Source organism: Schistocerca serialis, chromosome 9 (genome assembly GCF_023864345.2).
Source record: "Schistocerca serialis cubense isolate TAMUIC-IGC-003099 chromosome 9, iqSchSeri2.2, whole genome shotgun sequence".
In the NCBI taxonomy this organism is placed as follows: Eukaryota; Metazoa; Arthropoda; class Insecta; order Orthoptera; family Acrididae; genus Schistocerca; species Schistocerca serialis.
This window is the reverse complement of record NC_064646.1, coordinates 260102554-260124252: the sequence shown is the minus strand read 5'-3', so window position 1 is coordinate 260124252 and position 21699 is coordinate 260102554. Positions and strand designations below refer to the sequence as shown.

Here is a 21699-nt window from a genome sequence, read left to right as displayed (position 1 = left end):
GGTATAATTCCACCAACATTAAAAGCGAGTGATGAGGTCCATGAGCTGTTTGTACCTGAGAATAGGCTAGCAGCAGCAAAAGAGGAAGCAGAGCATTTGCCTGCTTTGGAAATCACAACACTAGATCTTCAGTGGCTGCAGGTTCTATCTGAAGGATGGGCTTCACCCCTTGAAGGCTTCATGCGCGAAGACCAATTTCTGCAGGTAAAGTAGACATTTGAAAGTGTCTGAAAAAGTTAACTTTTATGTTGTATATGTCTCTTCTTAATATTTTTAAATCTAGTGAATGCATGAAGATTGCCCCTAATCAGTTATTAATGTTATGACCTTGTGAATGGAACTATGCTCTATTAGAGGTAGGAAAATCACTGAAAAAGGGTGTCTATTAAGAAGTTGACAGAAAATATGTCTGTGAACAAACATTAACAGAAAATTAAGTAGTTGAATCAGAGCTTTATTTATCTACGAAAAACAGAAGAAAACTTTGGGATAAACAGGACCATTCAATGATCAGGCAGGAAAATCACAGCGTAATGAGATCAGAGGAAACCCAATAATTACTGTCAGTATTCTACTAGATTAACAAATAACAGAAAACATTTTTAAAGAACTTGTTGACCATAAAGAACAAGTGGAAATACCAAAGATACTGGCACTCATGGAGAAGCTCCTCTGAGATAAGGGAACCAATATGAGTCATCAGGTAGGTCGCTAGAAAAAATTTAGCACCTCTTCAGTGTGGAAGTCTTTCAGTTATTTTTGCATCTGGGTCTTAAATGAGTGGACCATGCACTCTGTTTCCCTATTAGATTATGACTGAATTGGAGGAAATGAACATGGTGAATGCCTGACTGCACACAGAACTCACAAAATGCCTGAGACAGGAACTTGGGTCCATTGCCAGAAACAAGGGTAACTGCAAGACCTTCCACAGAAAAATTTTTGAGACAGCTTGAATAGCCAAGGAGCTCTGGACCGTGTGTGGAAAATTCAAAAACACATCAATGAAAATTAGCCGGAACACATTCAGAAATAGACCCAAGAAATCAACATGAGTGCATTTCCAGGGCTTTATTGCTGGATGTCATGGCTCCTAGGTCATCGTTCTGTGCCCCTCATGTAACAGCTGTAAAACCTCCAGCAGCAAACTCCCAGGATTGACCACCTAGGGAGATGTATCATTCGTGGAAATGAGGGGGACCCCATCGAAGACTGAGAGGTGATGCTGCAAGACAAAGTAGTTAGAAATTGGAGTGGAAGAGTGGCTGGAGGACAAGAAAACCAACTCTGTTGGATGAGGCTGACTACCTGCTGAAAACAGGCTTGGCCGATTTTGCCTTGGCAACTCAGGCACTAGTAATCAGAAAACCATCTACTGCTTGTCAGGAAGAGACTTCCATGAAAACACACGATCTCCTCCCAAACAAACTTGGGGTACAGGCCTACAGGCTGGTGGAATAAGGCTTATGCATTGGTGGGCCACACCATGGGGCAGATGTGATTGTCATATTTGTATTTGGAGGGTAACAAGGCCCACTGCAACAACTTGTGGGCTACCTTATCAGGAACCCATGCAGATGGACTAAATAACAAAATCCATAATTAGTTGGAATTTGGTGCCATACAAGAAACCATGAATTTAGGGACTGCACACACTACAGCCAGAGCCTCTTTCTCAGTCTAAAAGTACTGTACCTCTATAATAGAAGGAAACATTCCACGTGGGAAAAATTATTATATATAAAAACAAAGATGAGGTGACTTACCGAACGAAAGCGCTGGCAGGTCGATAGACACACAAACAAACACAAACATACACACTAAATTCAAGCTTTCGCAACACACTGTTGCCTCATCAGGAAAGAGGGAAGGAGAGGGGAAGACGAAAGGAAGTGGGTTTTAAGGGAGAGGGTAAGGAGTCATTCCAATCCCGGGAGCGGAAAGACTTACCTTTGAGGGAAAAAAGGACAGGTATACACTCGCACACACGCACATATCCATCCACACATGTGTTTTTTCCCCCAAAGGTAAGTCTTTCCGCTCCCGGGATTGGAATGACTCCTTACCCTCTCCCTTAAAACCCACTTCCTTTCGTCTTCCCCTCTCCTTCCCTCTTTCCTGATGAGGCAACAGTGTGTTGCGAAAGCTTGAATTTAGTGTGTATGTTTGTGTTTGTTTGTGTGTCTATCGACCTGCCAGCGCTTTCGTTCGGTAAGTCACCTCATCTTTGTTTTTATATATAGTACTGTACCTCTACTAGACTGAGAGTTTTGGATGAAAACACAAGTAGCTGCCGCATTCCAATGGGAGAGAACCACCCCATGCCATGCTTTGTGGTATCTGTAGCCAAACCAATGGCATGTTGGAATGTGGTGCTGACCAGAGGCATTCCGACAGCATTGTGAAGGCCTGGTCACACCCTGGAGACCAGACAAAGGGAGCACCTTTGCATGGAAGGAGATGCAGTGGGTGTGCAAATGTGGACACCCCAGGAATGAACTGATGGTAATAGGCAATTTTACCTAAAAAAAAACTGCAGTTCACATAATGACAAAAGAGACAGGGCAAGTCAATAATGGCTGTGACAAGACTCTCCATGGGTCAGATACCCTGCCTCGAGATGATGTGGCCCTGGTACTCAAGAGATGGTTGGGAAAATTTGGACTATTGCAGACTGCAGTGCAGACCCATGGCCAGAGTTTTTGAAAGAGTGCTGGAGGTTGTGCAGGTGATTTCTCATAGTATGTCCTTTAATGATGAGGTAATCTAGGTAGTTGAAGCAGTGCGGAATATTGTATGTGACCTATTCCAGATTCCAGCGTAACTGGTGACATGGTTTGGAGAGACCAGTTTTGGAGAAGAATTTATCCAGTAGTGTGTGTCTGAACAGTTCATCAGGATGTGGCAAAGGAAATGTGTTGACCATGGACTGTGAATTCACAGGGGCCTTAAAATTGCCAAAATTGCTTAATTCATCAGTGTGTTTCTTAATGAAGACACATGGTGTGGCACATTCACTAGAGAAAATGGAGAGTGAGCCAGTCCAGCTTCACCTTGACTTGGAAGTGAAGGGCCAAGGGAATGTCTCTAGCACGAAAAAATCTAGGATGAGCTGACTGCTACAAGGTATGTGGGCTGAAAAGTCTGTGGTGCATCCTAGCTGTTCTGCAGAAATTTTGAGCCCAGAGATTCCAGTGAGTGATAGGGGACCTCAGCAGATACTATCTGTATGGAGCCCATGTCCGAAATGCCAAAGGCCTAAAAGGTATCAAACCCAACAATGTTTGCTAAAGTATTGTCAAGGATGGCAATAAAGGTAATAGGTCAAGTCACTGAGTTATAGGTGACTTCAGCTATGAATTGGCCACGCAAGGGGATTTGATGTTTCCCATATCCTGTGAGGTGCCTGTTTACTGGTGACAACTGTGGAGAGCCGAGGTCTAAATGTGTTTGGCATTTAAGCAGGGAAACTGCCGCACCTGTGTCTACAAGCAGGTGCAGCTGACATGTGAGAACGAAAGTCTATATAAAAAGCTTATTGGAATCATGATCGGTAATCTGCCCTAATGACAACACTTCCTACATATTCTTTCTGTGATCTCTGATGCTGCATTCTGTACAGTTGAGTGGCAGACTACCACAATATGGCCTTTTTCAAACATATACAGTAGACGGCCCAACAATAGGGACATTCTGATCTGTCATATATGGAGCAATGCAGCACACATTACGACACTACTGGGCACTACATGCTGAAGTTTGAATAATTTGACTCGAGCCCCCACGTGCTACGGTACAGTGTGTGTGTGTGTGTGTGTGTGTGTGTGTGTGTGTGTGTGTGTGTGTGTGTGTGTGTGTTTTACACTCAGCTTAATTGAGTGGCCCATAGATGTGGCTGGTCTCAATGTTTGGCTATGTTTTTCGTCATTGGGTGCCAGCTCACACCTGTTGTAAGCTGAAATAAAATATAACCAAACAATGCAGGCAGGTCTTGTGGTGAAATTTAAAATATTGAGTCACTCATGTTGATTTATAATTTGAACAAGTAGTTTATTTTTCTTCAGTATATTCACTATACACTTAAAATGCAGACTGAGGGGCTCTTACATAAGGGCGGCCGTTAATAACTGATGCAACAACACTTCACTATAAAATTCATATGTCACGATCACGGCACTCGACAGTCTATTCACAATTCACAAAATACGCTCTTGTCTGCTGTCCTAAACCACTATATTGTGCTCAACTTGATCATTTTTTAACATCGCTACATACATACTTGTTCCTGGAAGTGGCTACCAACCCACTACTACCACCTGATGTGCAGCACATCCAGCTCTTAGTGTCGCTCAAAACCAACTCCCCGTCATCAAAGATGGCCACCCTATGCACCCTCAAAATGACTGCAAAAATCAAAATAATGTTTGACAAAAAAAAAAGAATTATGAATATTCTAAAACTAGACACAAAAGCACATCTTATACATTGAAAATTATGTAAAATTTACACGCAATAACAATTTAAAGTCCAATTTTATGTATCTGCCACCATTTTTTCACAAATAATGTTCTTGTGGCGCGTGATAATGCTTTTCCCAGATTTCTGATATTTAACATAAATAAACAAATAAAAATACATACTTAATTACTCATCTACCTCTTTAAATTTTAGAATGCTGCCACTAGTTTTGTCTCTTTAAATTTATTTATTACCAAAAACACAGTTTTTCTCAGTGAATCCCATATTCTGACCTCTCATTCAAAATTGGTACATGCTATGCTAAATCAGCTATGATTGCTCGTTGCAGCTCTACTAGCTGCATCTGTAGACACTATGCTTATATTAATCGCCAAAGCATTACCGAAATATTAGCTTTGGAACTTTCATAAATTTACAATTTTGAAGACAGCAATAACTTTTAAATTATTATATTTTTTTGTGGCACATCCAGATAATTTAGTTTTACATACTTTTCTGTCCATAAGTGCCAACCCACATCTTCGTGTCACCCTTAGGTCTGTTTCTATCAATTTTTCTGTAGAAATAAAACCTTGCCAAGCACTCGGGTTTTTCCAAGGCCGCGTAAATGCTAGCCACTCACCACAGCCCCATAGCAACTGCAAGCCATGTGCTCTGTGGTGGGAAACTGCCGCTCCAATCTCCCATCACAGCTTGTATGCTCACAACATGATGTCAACAGGGAGCAGCAGCTGTACTCATGAGCACTGTGTGGGAACTGCTGAATCAGCCGGATTGCATCACTATGACATTGTCCTACCCAGATGAAGTGATCATAACTGGGCCACCATGTGCCACTGTAACATCACAATAGGCTTCCAGATGCTGACCAGCGGCATGTGAGACCTCATACAACTGGGCAATGGACAAAACCTTTTCAATGGATGAGGCCTCTAACTGAAGGGTCCATTGCTCGACATCCTTGTCTGAGGTGGAGCAGATGATAACTTCATGAACCATGATGTCCATGTATTACTCTTTTGACTAGACTGTGACAAAATGACAATTGTGACTAAGGCTGTCAAGGGTTCAGGCCCAGGTGTAATACGACTGATGGGGCTGTTTCTTGTGTTGGTAAAATTCAGCTTTAGTGGCCATGATATGTATGCAGTGGCAGTAATAGGAAGACAGCAACAAACATAAGGTGACAAATAACAACAAGGAAGCTTCCTGCAATGGGACCAACTGCCACAACACCTGATATGAGAAATCCATGACAAAAACAGAGCATGAGATACCTCCACAACTGTAACATGGAATGCATGAAAATGCTGCCATAGGTGGTGTTCATACTCCTCCCAATCTTCTGGTGCCTTGTTGCTTGTCAGGAACTTTGGAGGAAATGGAGCCAGAGATGAATTTTCGGAGAGCAATTCCAGCACAGCTTGTTGCATCATCATGATGAGATCCTTCTGTTGCTGCACCAGTGTTTGAATCAGAGACTCCAATCACCACAAAATGTGAAAAGCAGCTGCACAACAAAAAACACATGAAGATATGAGCCTACTCATCACCAATATCTTCTAGTCCCAGAAGAGAGAACACCACACAATGACTGACACAATAAAAATTATTAAGTCTAGAAAATAACTTATTATAATAGGTACATTTGCCATAGAGTGGCTCACGAGAACAATCCAATAACACATATGCAGAAGTAAACATGTAACTGAGTTAGAGCTGGCCAAGGCCATCTATAAGAGCTGTCGCTGGTAGAGTGCACAGATAAGAAGCTGTGTGCACATGAGTGGCAGCTTCTGACAGTTGTCTAACTTCTAGTTGCGTCTGATGACTTCTATGGTGCACCTCATGACTGCATGCCCAAGTCTCGGGTGTGGATCAATATTGGTCACTACTACTACTACCACTACTACTACACATAGCTAATGCCTGGAAAATGTAATTTATTTGTATACAAACAGCACCTTTGGTGTTGTAGGTTGTTGTCAATATTTCCCACAGCTTAGGTAATTGCTTGTGACATTTTCTGAATGTGTTCTGTACACCTGAAGTGCAGCTTTAAGTAAAGTGTAGTGCTACATAAGTGATTACTCCCTGCAATGGTTAACTTTGACACACTCTCTTTTTGCTTTATGTTTGCTCTCTGTTTTGTAATTATTCTATTGTTTGATTCTATGTTAAAAAAAAATCAAATGAGTTACAGAACAGTTTCTCATTTGCAATTAAGTGAATTTATTCAACCTGCAATAATTGGTGACCGCAATGTGATGTTTGACGGTCACTGACATGTCGAACTGTGCATTTTGCCAAGAAAGGAGCACTTGCATCAATCATGTTATGCACCTTTTGTGGCCTTGTTACTGTAACTCTGTGATGTCAAACATGCTAGCAACCACAGACGTGCCTACAGGTGAAGCAATCAATTGTGTGTTGGTAAAACCACTACTATTTCGACAACAGAATCATGTCCTATGATTCATACAGTCAGAAAAAATTGCAGATGAGGAATTATAGTTGCAGTGTTGCAAAACTCAGCGAAGAAATGGCCGTGGAGGTACAAAGCACTCTGGTGTCATCACTGAGTACTGAGCACTACACAGCTAGCAAGAATGCCCTGGTAACATTCCTCTTTCAATCTGAAGTGAAGAGATTGGAAGAGCCACTCTGAACTGAAGAGTTTGGGGATCACACTCCATCACAGCTACTGCACCACCCTGAATATGTTAGTGAGCAATGCTGTTAATGAAGAAATCCTGCACAATATTTGGCTACCATGCCTGCCAGATGATGCACAGAAGATATTAACAGTGTGTGCTGATGCGGTGCACTCATGCAAATCGTGGATCGCATAGTGGAGATGTATCCGTCCGTGAGCATCACCGCAGTTTGCCTATAGCCTCAGGCAGAAAAAACCCTCAGTGCATTACAAGTGCAGATCACGAAGCTCACCACACAAATTGCTGCCTTACAAGCTCGGAGTACCTGTCGCCAATTCTGTCACCACCACCCACTGGGAAAGCATAACCATTCATTCTGATTAGCAAGAGTCTGCTGGTGACACTGACAGGTCAGCTCCAAGATGCAGAAGTACAGTCCACCATGTGAGAAGGGATACTCAACAGAAAGTGAATGATAATGGTCACTGGCTCTCCAGATGGCAGCCATCAACTGTTTGTGACAGAACATAATACAAAGATACAGTTCCTAGTAGACACAGGTGTTGATGTGTCAATTTATCCATCTGCCCATCTGCTGTACTGCTACTGTAATGACTGCTGCCTTCTTGCCACCAATGATTCTATGATCTTAACACGGGGTCAAGCCACATTAACATTAAACTTACGCCTGCGATGCAAATTTGAGAGGCAACTCTGTACTCAGAGCACACTTCCTATCATTTTGTGGACTACTGCCTTACTTCTGTTATCGACATCTCCTTGATACCACTACCAACTTGGTAAGCAAAAGGCAGGTATGTCATATGGATGATACTGCAGTGTGGATGATAAACAGTGACTCTCCATCCATAGAGCTCCTTAAGCAGTTCTCAGAGATTTCATACCAGACACCTACACTAGTGCTCGTGCAGCACTTGAGGGTAGACTATATGTGAACCACACCAGAGAAACTGAAGTAGCGAAGCAGGAATTCTTGTTCATCCTCACATAGGGAATCTGCCACCCATCGAGTAATAATTGGTTATCTCCACTGCATGTGGTCCCAAAGAAGAAAAATGGAAAAAATGTGAAGATTACAGATAGCTCAGTGCCAGAACCATCACTGACTGGTATCCAATACCGCTTATCCAAGCTTTCAATTGAACATCCATGGTAAGCACACAGTTACTACGTGACTTTTACCAGATATCTGTGGCACCAGACAGTGTTGCAAAGATTGCCATCTGCACACCATTTGGACATTTGAATTCACTATGTGGGGCAGCGGGTAGAGTTATTGTTATTAAATGTAGAATGTAATGTAGAAAAGATGCTTTCCCGACCGATGCACCAAATGTGGGCGGCGGGTGGAAATATTTGTTATAAAATGTTCCTACTATTTATTGCTGTTGTTTGCCGTTCTCAACACTGGCTCTCTAACTACAATACTGGCAACCAGAAAGTGATTAGCAAAATATGAAGCCTGTAATTAGAATTCCTAGTGCCCACTTCATCTGAGAAATACACTTATAGCTACAGCTTATAGCTCTGAGGAATTAGGAGATTGTCTGGGATTCATAATCAAAAACGATTCTCTCTAAAATGTTCACTATATTCTGAAAGTCACAGACCAAAAAAGAATCCACACAATCCAACTACCAGAGCAGTTCAGAGTCTAATCCGCTAATGCAACTATAACTGTTCAAATTAAAGGTTTAAGTGAATGCTCGCCATAATTTGATGATAATGTTCATCAAACACCACGCTAAATAATGGTAGAATGTCTGTCCCGCGACGGCACGTGAAAATACGATGTACGCAAATTGAAGATAGATCATTAAAGTCATCCCAGAATTAACACTTTGCTCGAAAACGATTTCATGGTTACGCGTATCCCGAGTAACTTATTACGGCATCCGAGGCTGTTTATAGCAATGATACTGATGCGACGCGACTCCGGCACAGATGGTGCGCTAATCAGTGTCTGGAGAGAACTGGGGCCTTTCTTTCTCGTGCAGCGTTCTTATATATAAAGCCGCAGTCTGACGTGGCTGAGTCAAATATTTTGGGCGAGAGAATTAATTTAATTACACTACACACAGTAGACAAGCTCTGAATTTGCCCTTTGGAGATACGTTATCACTATAGTTTTATAGTTATTCAGTTGAGACTCCTCACATCTTTATGATTATAGCGGATCTCCCTTCTACTTAAATTTAAACATCCTAGCTTTATTGATTCACCTACTTAATCTATCTTGCTTCCTTAATTTTTAAGACAAAAACCAGAAAATCACTAATTTCAACTAAAATTTTAATTTGTGAGATCCAGAATACTGTTTCTACTAAATTATTATGCAAAAGGAATCTAAATATAAATTTTTAAGTTTCTAGCTCTTTTTTGTTGCCCCAATGATTTGTACAGAAAAACATCCAAGTTTCGAAAATGGTTAAAGTTATTGAACTGATATTCAACATATATTGATTTAGTATTACTCCTGATATGCTAGAAACGTTTCAGGTTATTTACTTGATTGTTAAAGTATTGCGCAACATTTATGACATCAGATCTAGTTACAGCGGACTAGGCTGGCACACAATGGAAAGACTGATGTGAATTTTATACGGCGTGAGTAGGCTGCTTCCCTACAAGTAGAATGCCTTTTGCAATTTTTAGTGCTGCCCAAATGATTCAACAACTCAAGAATGAGGTTACATGTGATCAATATTTTTGTTATGTGTATATCAGTGATGTTTTGGTCATGTCCAGCTGTGAGGCAGAACAGAAGATTTTTTTCTCATCTTTCTGTACACAATCTGCTTAATTAACATGTTGAAGAGCACCTTAAGTGCTGCTGAGGTTCAGATCCTACACACTATCAATGCTCGAGGTGTATGACCACTACGGGAGAAAGTCAAAGCCTGCAGTCGTTAGAGAATTATGATGATTTCTTGATGTCACCAATTTCTGTCATTATTTAGTACACAACCCTGCCATCCTTGTGCACCACTGAATGAATTCCTGCATAGCATTCTGAGACCAAAGGACGAACTGTTGTGGGATAATGAGGCTGATTTAGCATTTACCAAGGTGAAGACTACAACTGCAGAAACTGTTGTGTTAGCACACCCAGTTCCACAGGTGCCTCTCACCCTAATGGTAAGAGTGTCTGCCTCTTCAGTCGGTACTACTTTGCAGCAGCGAGTAGGTGAACACTGGCAGCCCATGGCCTTTCTCAGTCAAAAGTTATCACCATTGCAGTTGAACTGGTCCATGTATGATCATGAACTGTACACTGCATATGCCTCCATTAAGAAGTTGCACCACATGTTAGAGACATAGCAGCCCTTATGCCAGCGGCCAGAGAGAGCTTCATAGCATCAACTGTACCATCTAGACCAGGCTGTTCCAGCTCGTGGGCTCCGTTGTGAGCCACGGAGCGCTCCCTGCTCCAGGGAGCCGTGTCGCTCGCTGTGACCAGTCAAGTGGGCCAGCACGCCGGCACGTGGCACCGCTGGCTGAGGCAGGCGGCAAGGCAAGCGTTTTGATATGCCAGCTGCGTCTTACAAGATCGACAACCTCACACTCTTAGCTGCTAAGACGTAGTGACGTGTTACACCAGGAAATACGATCTTCAGGAAATAAATAAGAAACAAATGTTTTACAAGAAGTTGCATACTAAATTTATTGGGCCTCTGTAGTTTGAAATTTTCTTTTCATTGCAAGATCGGAAATATCAGGCGTCAAAGTGTGTGCGGCGTTAATGCGGAGGATGGCCTTCATTGTTGCATCCTGAAGAAGCGATCGTTCCTTACTTTATAACTGTTTTCATTGCTCAAAAAAGCTGCTCACATCAAAACGTAGATCCGAACATGAACATGATCTGAGCGGCATTGTTGTGAAGTTTGGGAAATGTTTTTTCTGTAATGAACACTACCATCGTGACAAATACAACGTGTTGTAGTACCTCTCTTTCAACAAAGTTGAATTTTGCAAATCAATAATCTCCAATTGAAGTGACGATGACAAGTCATCGGTGGAAACTGAAAAAGGAGTGCTGAACACCTTAAGTTCCATTTCCAAACTAGTGAGGTCTCGGAATCGTGTTTCAAACGACGTGATGAGCTGCTTTAAGTTTGCTTGGTAATCGCCGAAAGTAGTACCTTCAGGTAGTTTTAAAGAAGCAAGATGATTGAAGAACGTTAGATGTCCATTACTCATCTGCCTCTCAAATAAATGTAACTTTTCCATGAACACTTTGATCTGGTCGTGCATGTCAGCGATTAGCTGCCCTTTGCCCTGCAATGACACATTTAAATTATTCAGATGCATAGTTATGTCAGCTAGGAACGCCAGGTCTGATATCCATTTTATATCTTTCAGACAACGCATTTCTTCCCCTTTCATTTCTAGAAAAGGGGTATTTTCTCACTAATGGCAAAGAAAACATCAAGAACTTTTCCACGACTCAGCCAACGAACTGTACTGTGGTAAGATATATCCCCATACTCCACTTCCACATCTTTCAGGAATCCTTTGACGACGCACAAAATTCACACGCTTCACGACATCTTTCATTACGCCACCTAGCTCTACTGTTTCAGCACACAGTGCCTCTTGGTGCATTACAGAACACGAACTATGTTGCATGTTTTGATACCCTCCGTATTACGAATCCGTTTTTAAACATACGTCTACTGGTATGTCGTTCTTAAGCCTGGCTACCAGTTCTATGCGTGTAACGCCTTCTACCTGACTGTATTTAATTCTGTATATTGTACCTCTTCGCAGAATTAAATACTTTATGACATACAAAACACTGCGGTCGACCATGCCTCTCAATGAATAGAAAGGTATCCTCCAACAGAGGTACAGAGCTCCCGCGGCTAGTCATAGCTGTCATTGAGCACGGATTATTACGGCTGCATGTGGCCAGGGGGCAGTGAGTTCGCTTTCCCCCTCCACGCAGGCTCCGAGCTGCCGCAGTGAGCGCTCTGGCTCCCTGGAGCTCGGTTGGAACAGCCTGATCTAGACTATATTGGGCAGTCCACCACTCACATAGTCCATGTCAAAGGAGACCTGAAAATGTCAGCAGATGCTCTCTCTCAGATCAATGTGATCACTGTGCAGTTGATTTCGAAGCCACTTCCTGGCACATTTGTTCCATCAAACCAATGATTTGAGCATATGCATGTGGATATTGTCAGGCCACTCCCACCATTGGAAAGGTATCCCTAATGTCTTACAGCCAATGACTGATTCACACTCTAGCCAGAGGTGTTCCCTATGGTCGACATTACCATCATTGTAGCAGCCACGTTCTTCTGGGGATGGAGCACTCATTTTGGTGTACCACTATGAGTTACAAAAGACCAAGGAAGGCAATTCCAGTCATGTCTGTTCAAAGCACACGTATTGGATATGAAGTGTATTAGAACCACAACGTACCACATGGCAGAAAATGGCTTAGTTGGGCAAATTCACCAACAATTGAAAGAGTCTTCTCAGTGTCATGAATCACAGCAGCAGACACAGAAATTGCCCATCATTCTCCTGGGTCTCTGCACTTTTGAAAGATGATCTGAAAGCCACAACCTTGGAACTTGTTTGTGGTCAGCCAATACAATTGCGCAATGCAGACAACCACATTGAACCATCAGACTTCATTACAAGCTACATGCACTAATCTGGCAGCTGTGTCATGTTGTTCTGAGAGACAAGCAGATGTGTTGCCCCTTTGCTTTGAACAAGCTACAAAGATGTCATTATGATTTTGTACGGCATGATGCAGTGCACAAGCCACTGCAGCCACCTTATGGGGAAACTTCTTGTGTTATCAGTGGGGAGGAGAAGATGTTCAAGGTTGACGTGATGGATACACCAACCACCATCACCACCAACAGACTCAAACTAGCTTTCAGTGCCCCCTGCACTGGTACAGGCTCATCCATGGAGACTCTAAATGTGGTATTGACAAATGCACCAGCCACTCCACCATCTGTCACAAATAAGCCACAATGGACATTAGAGCCTACCTCTGATGACACAGCATGTGCAAAACATGCTGTTACCGAGTCTGGACAACATGCCTGACTGAATAGGAAACATAATTGAGACTGAAGAGGGGAGTTTTGAAGTGCAGCATTAAGTGAAATGTACTGCTACACTCACAAGTGATTACTTCATGCAGTGATTATGTTTGATACAATATCTCTTTGACTTATTTTTGCTCTCTGTTGCATAATTATTTTGTTGTTTAATTCTGTGTCTAAAAAACCATCAAATCAGTTACAGATTAGTTTCAAATGTTGCACCATGTCCTTCCTACATGAAGTGTTGATTTTCACATAAAGTATTTTTAGGTTAATCCCTCAAGTGCTAGGTAATTAATTGTAAGACCTATCTGATGATCTAATTAAGTCATTTAAATTGCAATAGGCTTACCAAGTGAAGAAATTGCTTACTATGTCCATAGTGTAAGAACCATACCAGTTTTTGTTTTGAAGGACACCAGAGAATGGAAATATGCTTAGTATTTCAGTTTTCTGTCAACAAAGTATGAAACAGCTGTTAAGGCAAAACATGCTGAATTTACTTTTAGAGCATTTTACAAATAAGCTCATTCCATTTAACCAATGGTTATTAAAGCTGTAAAGAGCTCATTGGGTCACTGATTATCTGTCCATTACTCTCAATTTTGCAGACTTGTGTAGTTTTCAGGTACATCTAAAGAAAAAAGTCAACCCTCTGATACCATGATCACTGGAAATTACCAAACAGAATAATGAGAATATATTAGCATTAATGTAAACCAAAATTACAAAATAAAAAAATAATGGTATATCTTGTGGAAAGACAAGAGTGTCTGCTCAACAAAACTGGGTTGTGATAAATAAAAAAATTGCTGTGATGGTGGGAAAAGGAAAAAAGAAAAGTTAGAGATTAGTATCCTGCCCTAACGTGATCTGATGTAGAGAAATTACAGGATACAAAGATGAGGCAACTACAAAGAGCGAATGTATCCAGCCATTTTCTGCTGTTCTGTCTTCTTCTGCAACATTCAGTTATCAGTAGTAAAATAGAAAGCAGTGATAATGATAACAAAACAACTTGGCAATAAAACCGCTATTTTTATTGCCTTTGATATCTTTGGTAGTCTTTTGTTTCATAAATAGTGACAGTATAGAAACCACACTTGACTGCAGTTTATATGATTTAAAAATTGTTGAATACAGGTTGAAATGTTTAAATTAAGTATGCTGATGCTGCCAGAATGATAACTTAGTTGTGTTCCAAATATAAAACCTACCACTTTTGTTATGTCTTAGGCCATTCACTTCAACTGCCTGCCTGAGAAAGCTGGAATTAACCAGTCTGTTGTAATTGTACTACCAGTACATACAGAAGACAAGGAACGACTTGATGGGATGTCAGCCTTTGCTTTATCCTATGAGGGAAGGAGGGTAGCTATTCTCCGTAAGCCAGAATTCTATGGTCACCGTAAGGAGGAACGTATCTGCCGTCAGTTTGGTACATCCCACAGAGGACACCCTTACATTAAGGTAAGGAAATAAAAACATAAGTAATTACAATAATAATGTTAAAGAAAAGGACATTTTATGCAAGCCGGTGCATTAGTTTTGTACATCTCTAGAACTGACAGATTTACAGTGTATTATTGCACCAGCATGGCATATTAATGTATTTACAGATAGCTGATTTAACTTATTGTAGTGGAAGAAATTTTCAACAACAGTATTTGGCTGGAAAGGGAAAAGATGTTGAGACCTAAAGTTCTTAAGTGCCAGGGCATGTACCAGCGACCAACATTAAATCTGAAACTTCACTGTAACATCATGGTGTGAGGGCATGTGATTGTGTTAATGGTGATCCTTTACATCATGACATAAAGCTTGGTGATTCTCTTGATACTGTTCAGAAACAGTAGATTATGTGCTGGAACTTCTTTTTACTCCCTCTCTTGTGCCCTTGAATGAGTCCTAGCAGTTTCCCAGCTGTTCAGCTTCATATACGTTTACACTGCAGCAAGAAAACTCCAGGCTGGGAAAGTACGGTATATCCTTGCCTTTGAAGTCTTGTCCTGCTAGCAAATACAGAAAACAAAAATTTTCAGCTGCAGGCTTTGTTCTTTGTAACGAGAAGAAACTATGTAGGAAGGCAGAAAACTTTCTTATTAACTTAAAATAAACTTTTGTCAGATCTGTGTAAGACTATAGTATTTTTTCCCCTATGCATTGACGTAAGTGAAAACTCAATTCATAGAAGTTTCTCTAGTTGCTGACCATACATCTTGGGAAACATTTCATTTTATCACAGCAAGAGAATTCTTAGTTTTAAAAAAGTTGTATTCCTCTGTTTGGACACTTAACATTAAAAAGAAAGCTTATGTTTGAAAACTGAAGCTATTAGTTTTCTCACATGTTAATACCATTATAAAATCCAATTTCTTCTTATCCTGGAATTGCAATAACACTTGGAATTCTTCTGTTGTACAAAATTGAATCTTTTTTTAACTTATTGTCATTATGGCACTGCACAGGAAACATCATCTCTCCAGGTCAGGTATTCCTATAATGTCAAGTTACAATCATCCTAGTATCACTTTTAATGTTCTGATCATGAGGTTATTGTAGCTGTCAGCTTCCAGTGAATTTTATTTCATGCATTACAGAACCAGTTTAGGATGAGACAAGTTCATTTAAATTAGTTTAAAGGTAGTTCACTTATCATTTCTGACGTAAGGAAATTGTCAGAACTGGTCTCTGCCAAAATCACAATTTTTCACCAGCTATTTTTCAACGCAACCACTATTTATGAATACAAAGAAACTCAGTCCCTTACAAAAAATGTGTAATATCAATTTATTCCCATAAACTATTTGTTTCTTGGAATGCTTTAGAGAGTAATTCACTATGTATCTCATCTTTTCCACACTGGGCGCAACTTTTGGTTAATTTCTTAAAATCACAAAAGTGAAAATTTGACTCTTGTTCAGCACCCAGTATTCAGATTTCAGTTACACAACTTAATGCATCAGTCTTCCTTGTATGAAGCCAGCTCTCCATTAATAATTAAAGCAGCTCTCCACGTTAGACTATCCTGTGCAAGCCTCTTCATATCTATCTTCAAGCTACATTCACTTGAACCTGTTTACTATTATTAAGCCTCAGTCTCCTTCTAAAATTTGTATCCCCCATACTTTCCTCCATAACCAAACTGACTTTTCCTTGATGCATCAGGATATTTTTCTCATGACAGAATCCTCCGAGTATTCCTGCTCAGAGATGTGAATGGAGGACTGTTTTACTCCTAGAATATTTTACTCAGGAGGATACCATCATTATACCATACAGTAGAGCGACATGTCCTGAGTAAAATCAACAGCTGTGGTTAGCCCTGGCTTTCAGCTCTTTGCAGGCCATATTAGCTCATTTTACAAGACCAGATCAGGCAGTCACCTAGACTACTGCCCCTCTGATTGCTGAAAAGGCTACTTCTCCTCTTCAGCAGCAATATTGTAGTCTGGCCCCTCCACACATACCCTTCTGATGTGATCCACCTATGGTATGGCTCCCTGAATCACTGAAGCATGCAAAATAACTCCTTGTGACAAGGTCTATCATGCACGAGGCATTTAAGTGGTTGATAATTGGGGCAGCTCTTGACTAGTAGTAAGATACTGTTCCCAAAACTACAGCAAATTGCTTATCAAACAATGGAACTCCAGGCAGGATATCAACAATGTAGGAAAGAACACATTGTTACTTGCCATAAAGAAGACACATTAAATTGCAGACAGGCACAATTAAAAGACACTTCTGGCCTGAGATACTGGAGATGGCAGTCATGTGTGCATGAGGTGTGCTTGCTCGTGTGTATGAGCAGTGCGTGTTTTTCTTTTGCTGATGAAGGCTGTGGCTGAAAGCTTTGTAAGTGTCTTTTAATGGTGCCTGTCTGCAACTTAAATGTCTTCTTTACTGTAAGTACCGATCTGTCTTTTCCTTCATTGTTAACAAATTTCTTTTGTTACAGCTATTACTATATGTTCCAAAGGTAATATCATTAGATCATCATCATTATCACCACCACCACCATCACCATCACCTTCATCTTTGACCCGTTAATAACTACTGCTAAGGACTAAGGAAGCGCCCCCCCCCCCCCCCCCCCCGAGCTTTCTGTCCATTGCAGTCTTTAGCTATGCATTTTGATTGCTGCTCTAACAAGTTTTCTAATGTCACCTACCCATCTTTTTGTTGTTTTTATGATATTTCCTGAAATTCAGGAATACCTTTCTTGGTATATCAACCATTCATTTGCACACACGTCCCACATATGTAGATTTCATTTTCATTACAGTCAAATGTACATCTAAATAATTACTTATTCCATTCCAGCCTTTCACCAATCTATCTGTCTGCTTTCTGGGGTCTTCCAGTAATTCCAAACATGCGTACTCCACTACTTGCTCGGTAACCCTTTGCTTTTCAGTGGTTTTCACATTAAAAGTCCTCATTGTTGCAAGTCAGGACTGGAAAGAACACTGATAGTAAAATTTGCATACTACAAAATTTTTTGCAGATGCAAACTAGATCATTTTTACTCTTTTGTTTTGTCTATCTAGTAACTGATTTCAGCTGTTCTAGAGACAAAAACTCTTCAGCTCATTCTATAACTTATTGTAAACTTGTACCATTTTCTGTTCAGTGTGTAGTTTGTACATTATTTTAATCTCCTTTTAATTGATTTTTCAGACCTGATTTCAAACTTGCTCTATTTTCCATATGTTGTTGTAGTTTATCAGGACTAGAGGCAAACAGAACAATGTTATCAGTAAACTTAAAGTTGTTTTGGCATGTTCAATTAATACATATTCTCAGTTTAAGGACGTGTATAAACTGTAGTTTTGGTGGGAGAGAATCTCTTTGCCTGACTCCTCTTTCAATTCTAAATTTTCCACTATTTGGGTTCTCTAAGGCTTTTGTTGAAAACTAAAATTTTTCTCAAAATCAGTGAATCTCAGGCAAGTGGTAATTCATCCTCATAAATCCCACTTCTAAAGCCAGTTTGTTCCTCTGTTTGATTTAACTCCAATACTTTTCCTATCCAATTTGTAATTTTATCAGATAGCATTCCAAGCAGTGAGCTCAGAGCCAATATGCACACATATGCCAATACCATGAATAATAGTCATGACACATATGAGTACATAAGAATATTACCAGCAGCCCAACAGCAGTCATTTCCATTGGACAATGGTCGAGTACTTGGTGAAAAGCCTGTGGCATTTTAACCACCTGATGCAGTTGGAAGACTGAGAACATTCTATTGAGTAATATCATCTTTGTACCAGTTTTGGGGAATTGTCTTGTTCTGCAAACCTTCCATAAAAAATGTTGTGAGTTCCTTTTTTTATAAGGATTCCCCTATGTTAAGCTGTTTTTATTGAGACACTATGTACAGGTATATCTCATTAATTTGTAACTTGAATGACTTGACACACTCGTGTGACATTACTTTCAGGGTGTTAGTATATTCATTATTAACTGCAGTATCTACGTTTGTGTTTATTTCTTGAAGCATAAAAACATTTAAAGACATCTTTAAATCCTTGTACAGTTCTTTCTATGTTTTTCATTGTGTCAGTAGCCAACTTAATGACAGAATTCAATTTCTTCTCAACACAAGATTCTGATTTGTTTTCTTTATATTCTTGTTTTCAGTAATTTCTCGTATCAGATTCTCATTCTACTTTCCCACATTCTCTTGAAGACATTTGTGATTAATTGTGTTGTGTTCTGTAACTCTAACATGTTCCTATTACTTATTTGAGTCTCCTGTCTTCTCCTTCATACTGGCTTTTTACATTTTGACAGATGGGAATGAAATCGTAAAATGAACTATTTCAGCAGTTGTATGAGTGCATTTAGGCACATTAAGAGAAGCTATCAGAAAAATAAGTCTATATGACCATGTCAGGATCGGAAGTCATCAGCATCCCAAACAGACATCCAGAATATTACCCACTGCTTTACCAATGTAATTTCTACTTACACAGAGCTGTCATTGCTCTAACATTGTCATAAATTCACTGCTTAATATTTCAAAATTTGGCTGGTATCAAAAATCTGTACAAGTGTCAGTACCCACCAACGAACGTTGAAGCAGGCCACTCCTCTCTGTATTGCAAATGTTATTACATATCATATAATTTTAGATATGTTATGGCATAGATTTAAAAATGTAGTATGTCTTTGTAATATATAAGGATTTTGTCCAATTAATATTAACCCTAACTCATCAAAATCTGTCTTTCACGACAGATATTTATAAGAGATTGAATCACTTGAATTTTCACAACCTTTCGCCTTTTTTTTTTGTTGTTGTGTAATTAGTCTTTTGCATACATAACAGCTTTCTCACTATGTTGAAATCATGCAAGCAATTCGTTGCAGATGATTTATGAAAGTGGTGACTGGTTAGTCGGTGGTGACCTGGAGGTACTTGAAAGGATCCGATGGAATGACGGGCTAGACAGCTATCGTCTAACGCCACTTGAACTTCGAGCAAGGTTTAGGGAAATGGGTGCAGATGCTGTTTTTGCATTCCAGCTTCGAAACCCAATCCACAATGGACATGCATTACTTATGCAGGTATGTCTTTCTTTCTTTCTCTAAGACTTGTCAGTTATCAGATTGTAAATAGTTGTAATATTATGCCAACTTTTAATTTTTTATATGCAAATTCAGAGTTTTAAGGGGTAAATTAGATTTTCCATAAAAGCCGTATGTTTCATAATTTAATAAAAATATTCTACTTTACTGCAACTGTATACATCTTTATGACTGCAAACCTTTCATTTTTATTATTTTTATACATAGAAATCCTTTTTTTTGTTTACTCATTCAAAAAATGTAACAAATTTTAGTGGGACATCATATGCAGCTTAGAAATAGCAATATTCTACATTATTTTTCTTATAAGTCACTTAATTTTCTTTCTATAAAGATGCTCACTGGGAGGTATCTGTGCAGAATTTCCTGAATTTCTCTTGTAAATAACTGTATTTCTAAAAATAGTTTTCTAGTTATACATCCTAATATGCTGATATAAAACTATAAATAAGGAGAATCAGTGACAATTTCCACCGAGTAACGATGTAGTGTGGGTTATGTGGCAGGGTGAGGCAGTGCATGATGACTACAAACAGTCTGGAATATAAGATCAATTTGTGTAGGAGGAAAATTAGTGAGGAATTCTTAATTAATGGTGAATTGGAAGCAGTGGTTATGCAATGGAGGATATAGAATGTGGAAGAGAGGATATATTGTTGCAAAACATGTTATTAACAATAACACTGTGATTTTTCAGCTGTCATATAATTAGAGGTTTCTGGGTCCATTTTCTTCTCAGCAGTTAAGATTTGAGTATAATAAATGTAACCTATTTTGTATTGTCAGTTTCTATTCTTCACCTAACAGACCTCCATATTCTCCTTTGCCATGTCACAAAATCCTCTATGATGTGAGACTTAAAACTTGTATTGTGCTTGTCAGATTGTCGGCAGTCATCTTTAGTGTGGTATACAAAAGTAACTTTTTCTCTAACTGTTCTGTCATGAACTAAACGCGTACTTCCTTTTACTGTAACATTGTATAATCTAAGAATAAGTTTATGCAATATATTGAACTGTCTGTAGAGTTTTTCTGCTATATTAGGTCTTTTATAGAGATGTGCTACATTTGATTCCTTCCTGTCTGACTTATTGTACACTAGGCTCCTTACATTAAATATTGTAGTAGTTTAGAATCATTTATCTATAGTCACACCATTCTCATATATACAATAACTGTATACACTTTTAGTATTATGCATTCACAATGTGATAATGTCATTTCCATTGTGAAAGGACACAAAACGAAGGCTCTTGGAGGAGCATGGCTTCCGGAAACCAGTGCTGCTTCTGCATCCTTTGGGTGGTTGGACAAAGGATGATGATGTACCCCTGCCAGTGAGAATGGAGCAGCATAAAGCAGTATTAGATGAAGGAGTGCTCGATCCAGAGTCTACCCTGTTGGCGATTTTCCCATCTCCAATGCAGTATGCAGGACCCACTGAAGTTCAGTGGCACGCAAAGGCTCGAATGGTAAGTACTGTGTGAGAGTCCTTTACGTAATACAGATATTTCTTCAACAGAGAAAGATTGTTAAGATCCTCACTTACCAGTATGAAAGGTAAAAGCAGGCCCATAACCATCATAATATTTGACTGAAAGCATTTAAAATATGGACAAGGAACTTTTATAACATTATATCAAAAGTGACAATCTTCCCTCCAATTCAATCCTGACATGTTATGGGAATTGTCATGGCAGAAGCTGGTAACTCCACCCACTGTGGTGCTTCTTCTATGTAAGACTTTTGAACTCTGAGAATAGTTGCTATAACCCTCTGTCCTGTTGAATAATCTCTCTGTGGCTTTGAATACTGGATTGACAGTGTGTAGCAGGGCAAGGTGGGGCTATCTACTTGTTCTTATACCA

The 21699-nt window shown here is 39.7% G+C and overlaps 1 protein-coding gene across 8 annotated transcripts in view; it reads left to right on the top strand.

The window, feature by feature from the left end:
* Window positions 1–21699, top strand: part of LOC126419245 (bifunctional 3'-phosphoadenosine 5'-phosphosulfate synthase) — a 345016-nt gene that overhangs the window by 289097 nt on the left and 34220 nt on the right. For all 8 annotated transcript variants that reach the window (XM_050086390.1, XM_050086389.1, XM_050086395.1 and 5 more), the window contains 4 exons: window positions 1–204; window positions 14465–14698; window positions 19613–19810; window positions 21067–21303. In XM_050086390.1, the coding sequence (XP_049942347.1) occupies window positions 1–204; window positions 14465–14698; window positions 19613–19810; window positions 21067–21303 (873 nt within the window). The remainder of the gene's footprint in view (window positions 205–14464; window positions 14699–19612; window positions 19811–21066; window positions 21304–21699) is intronic.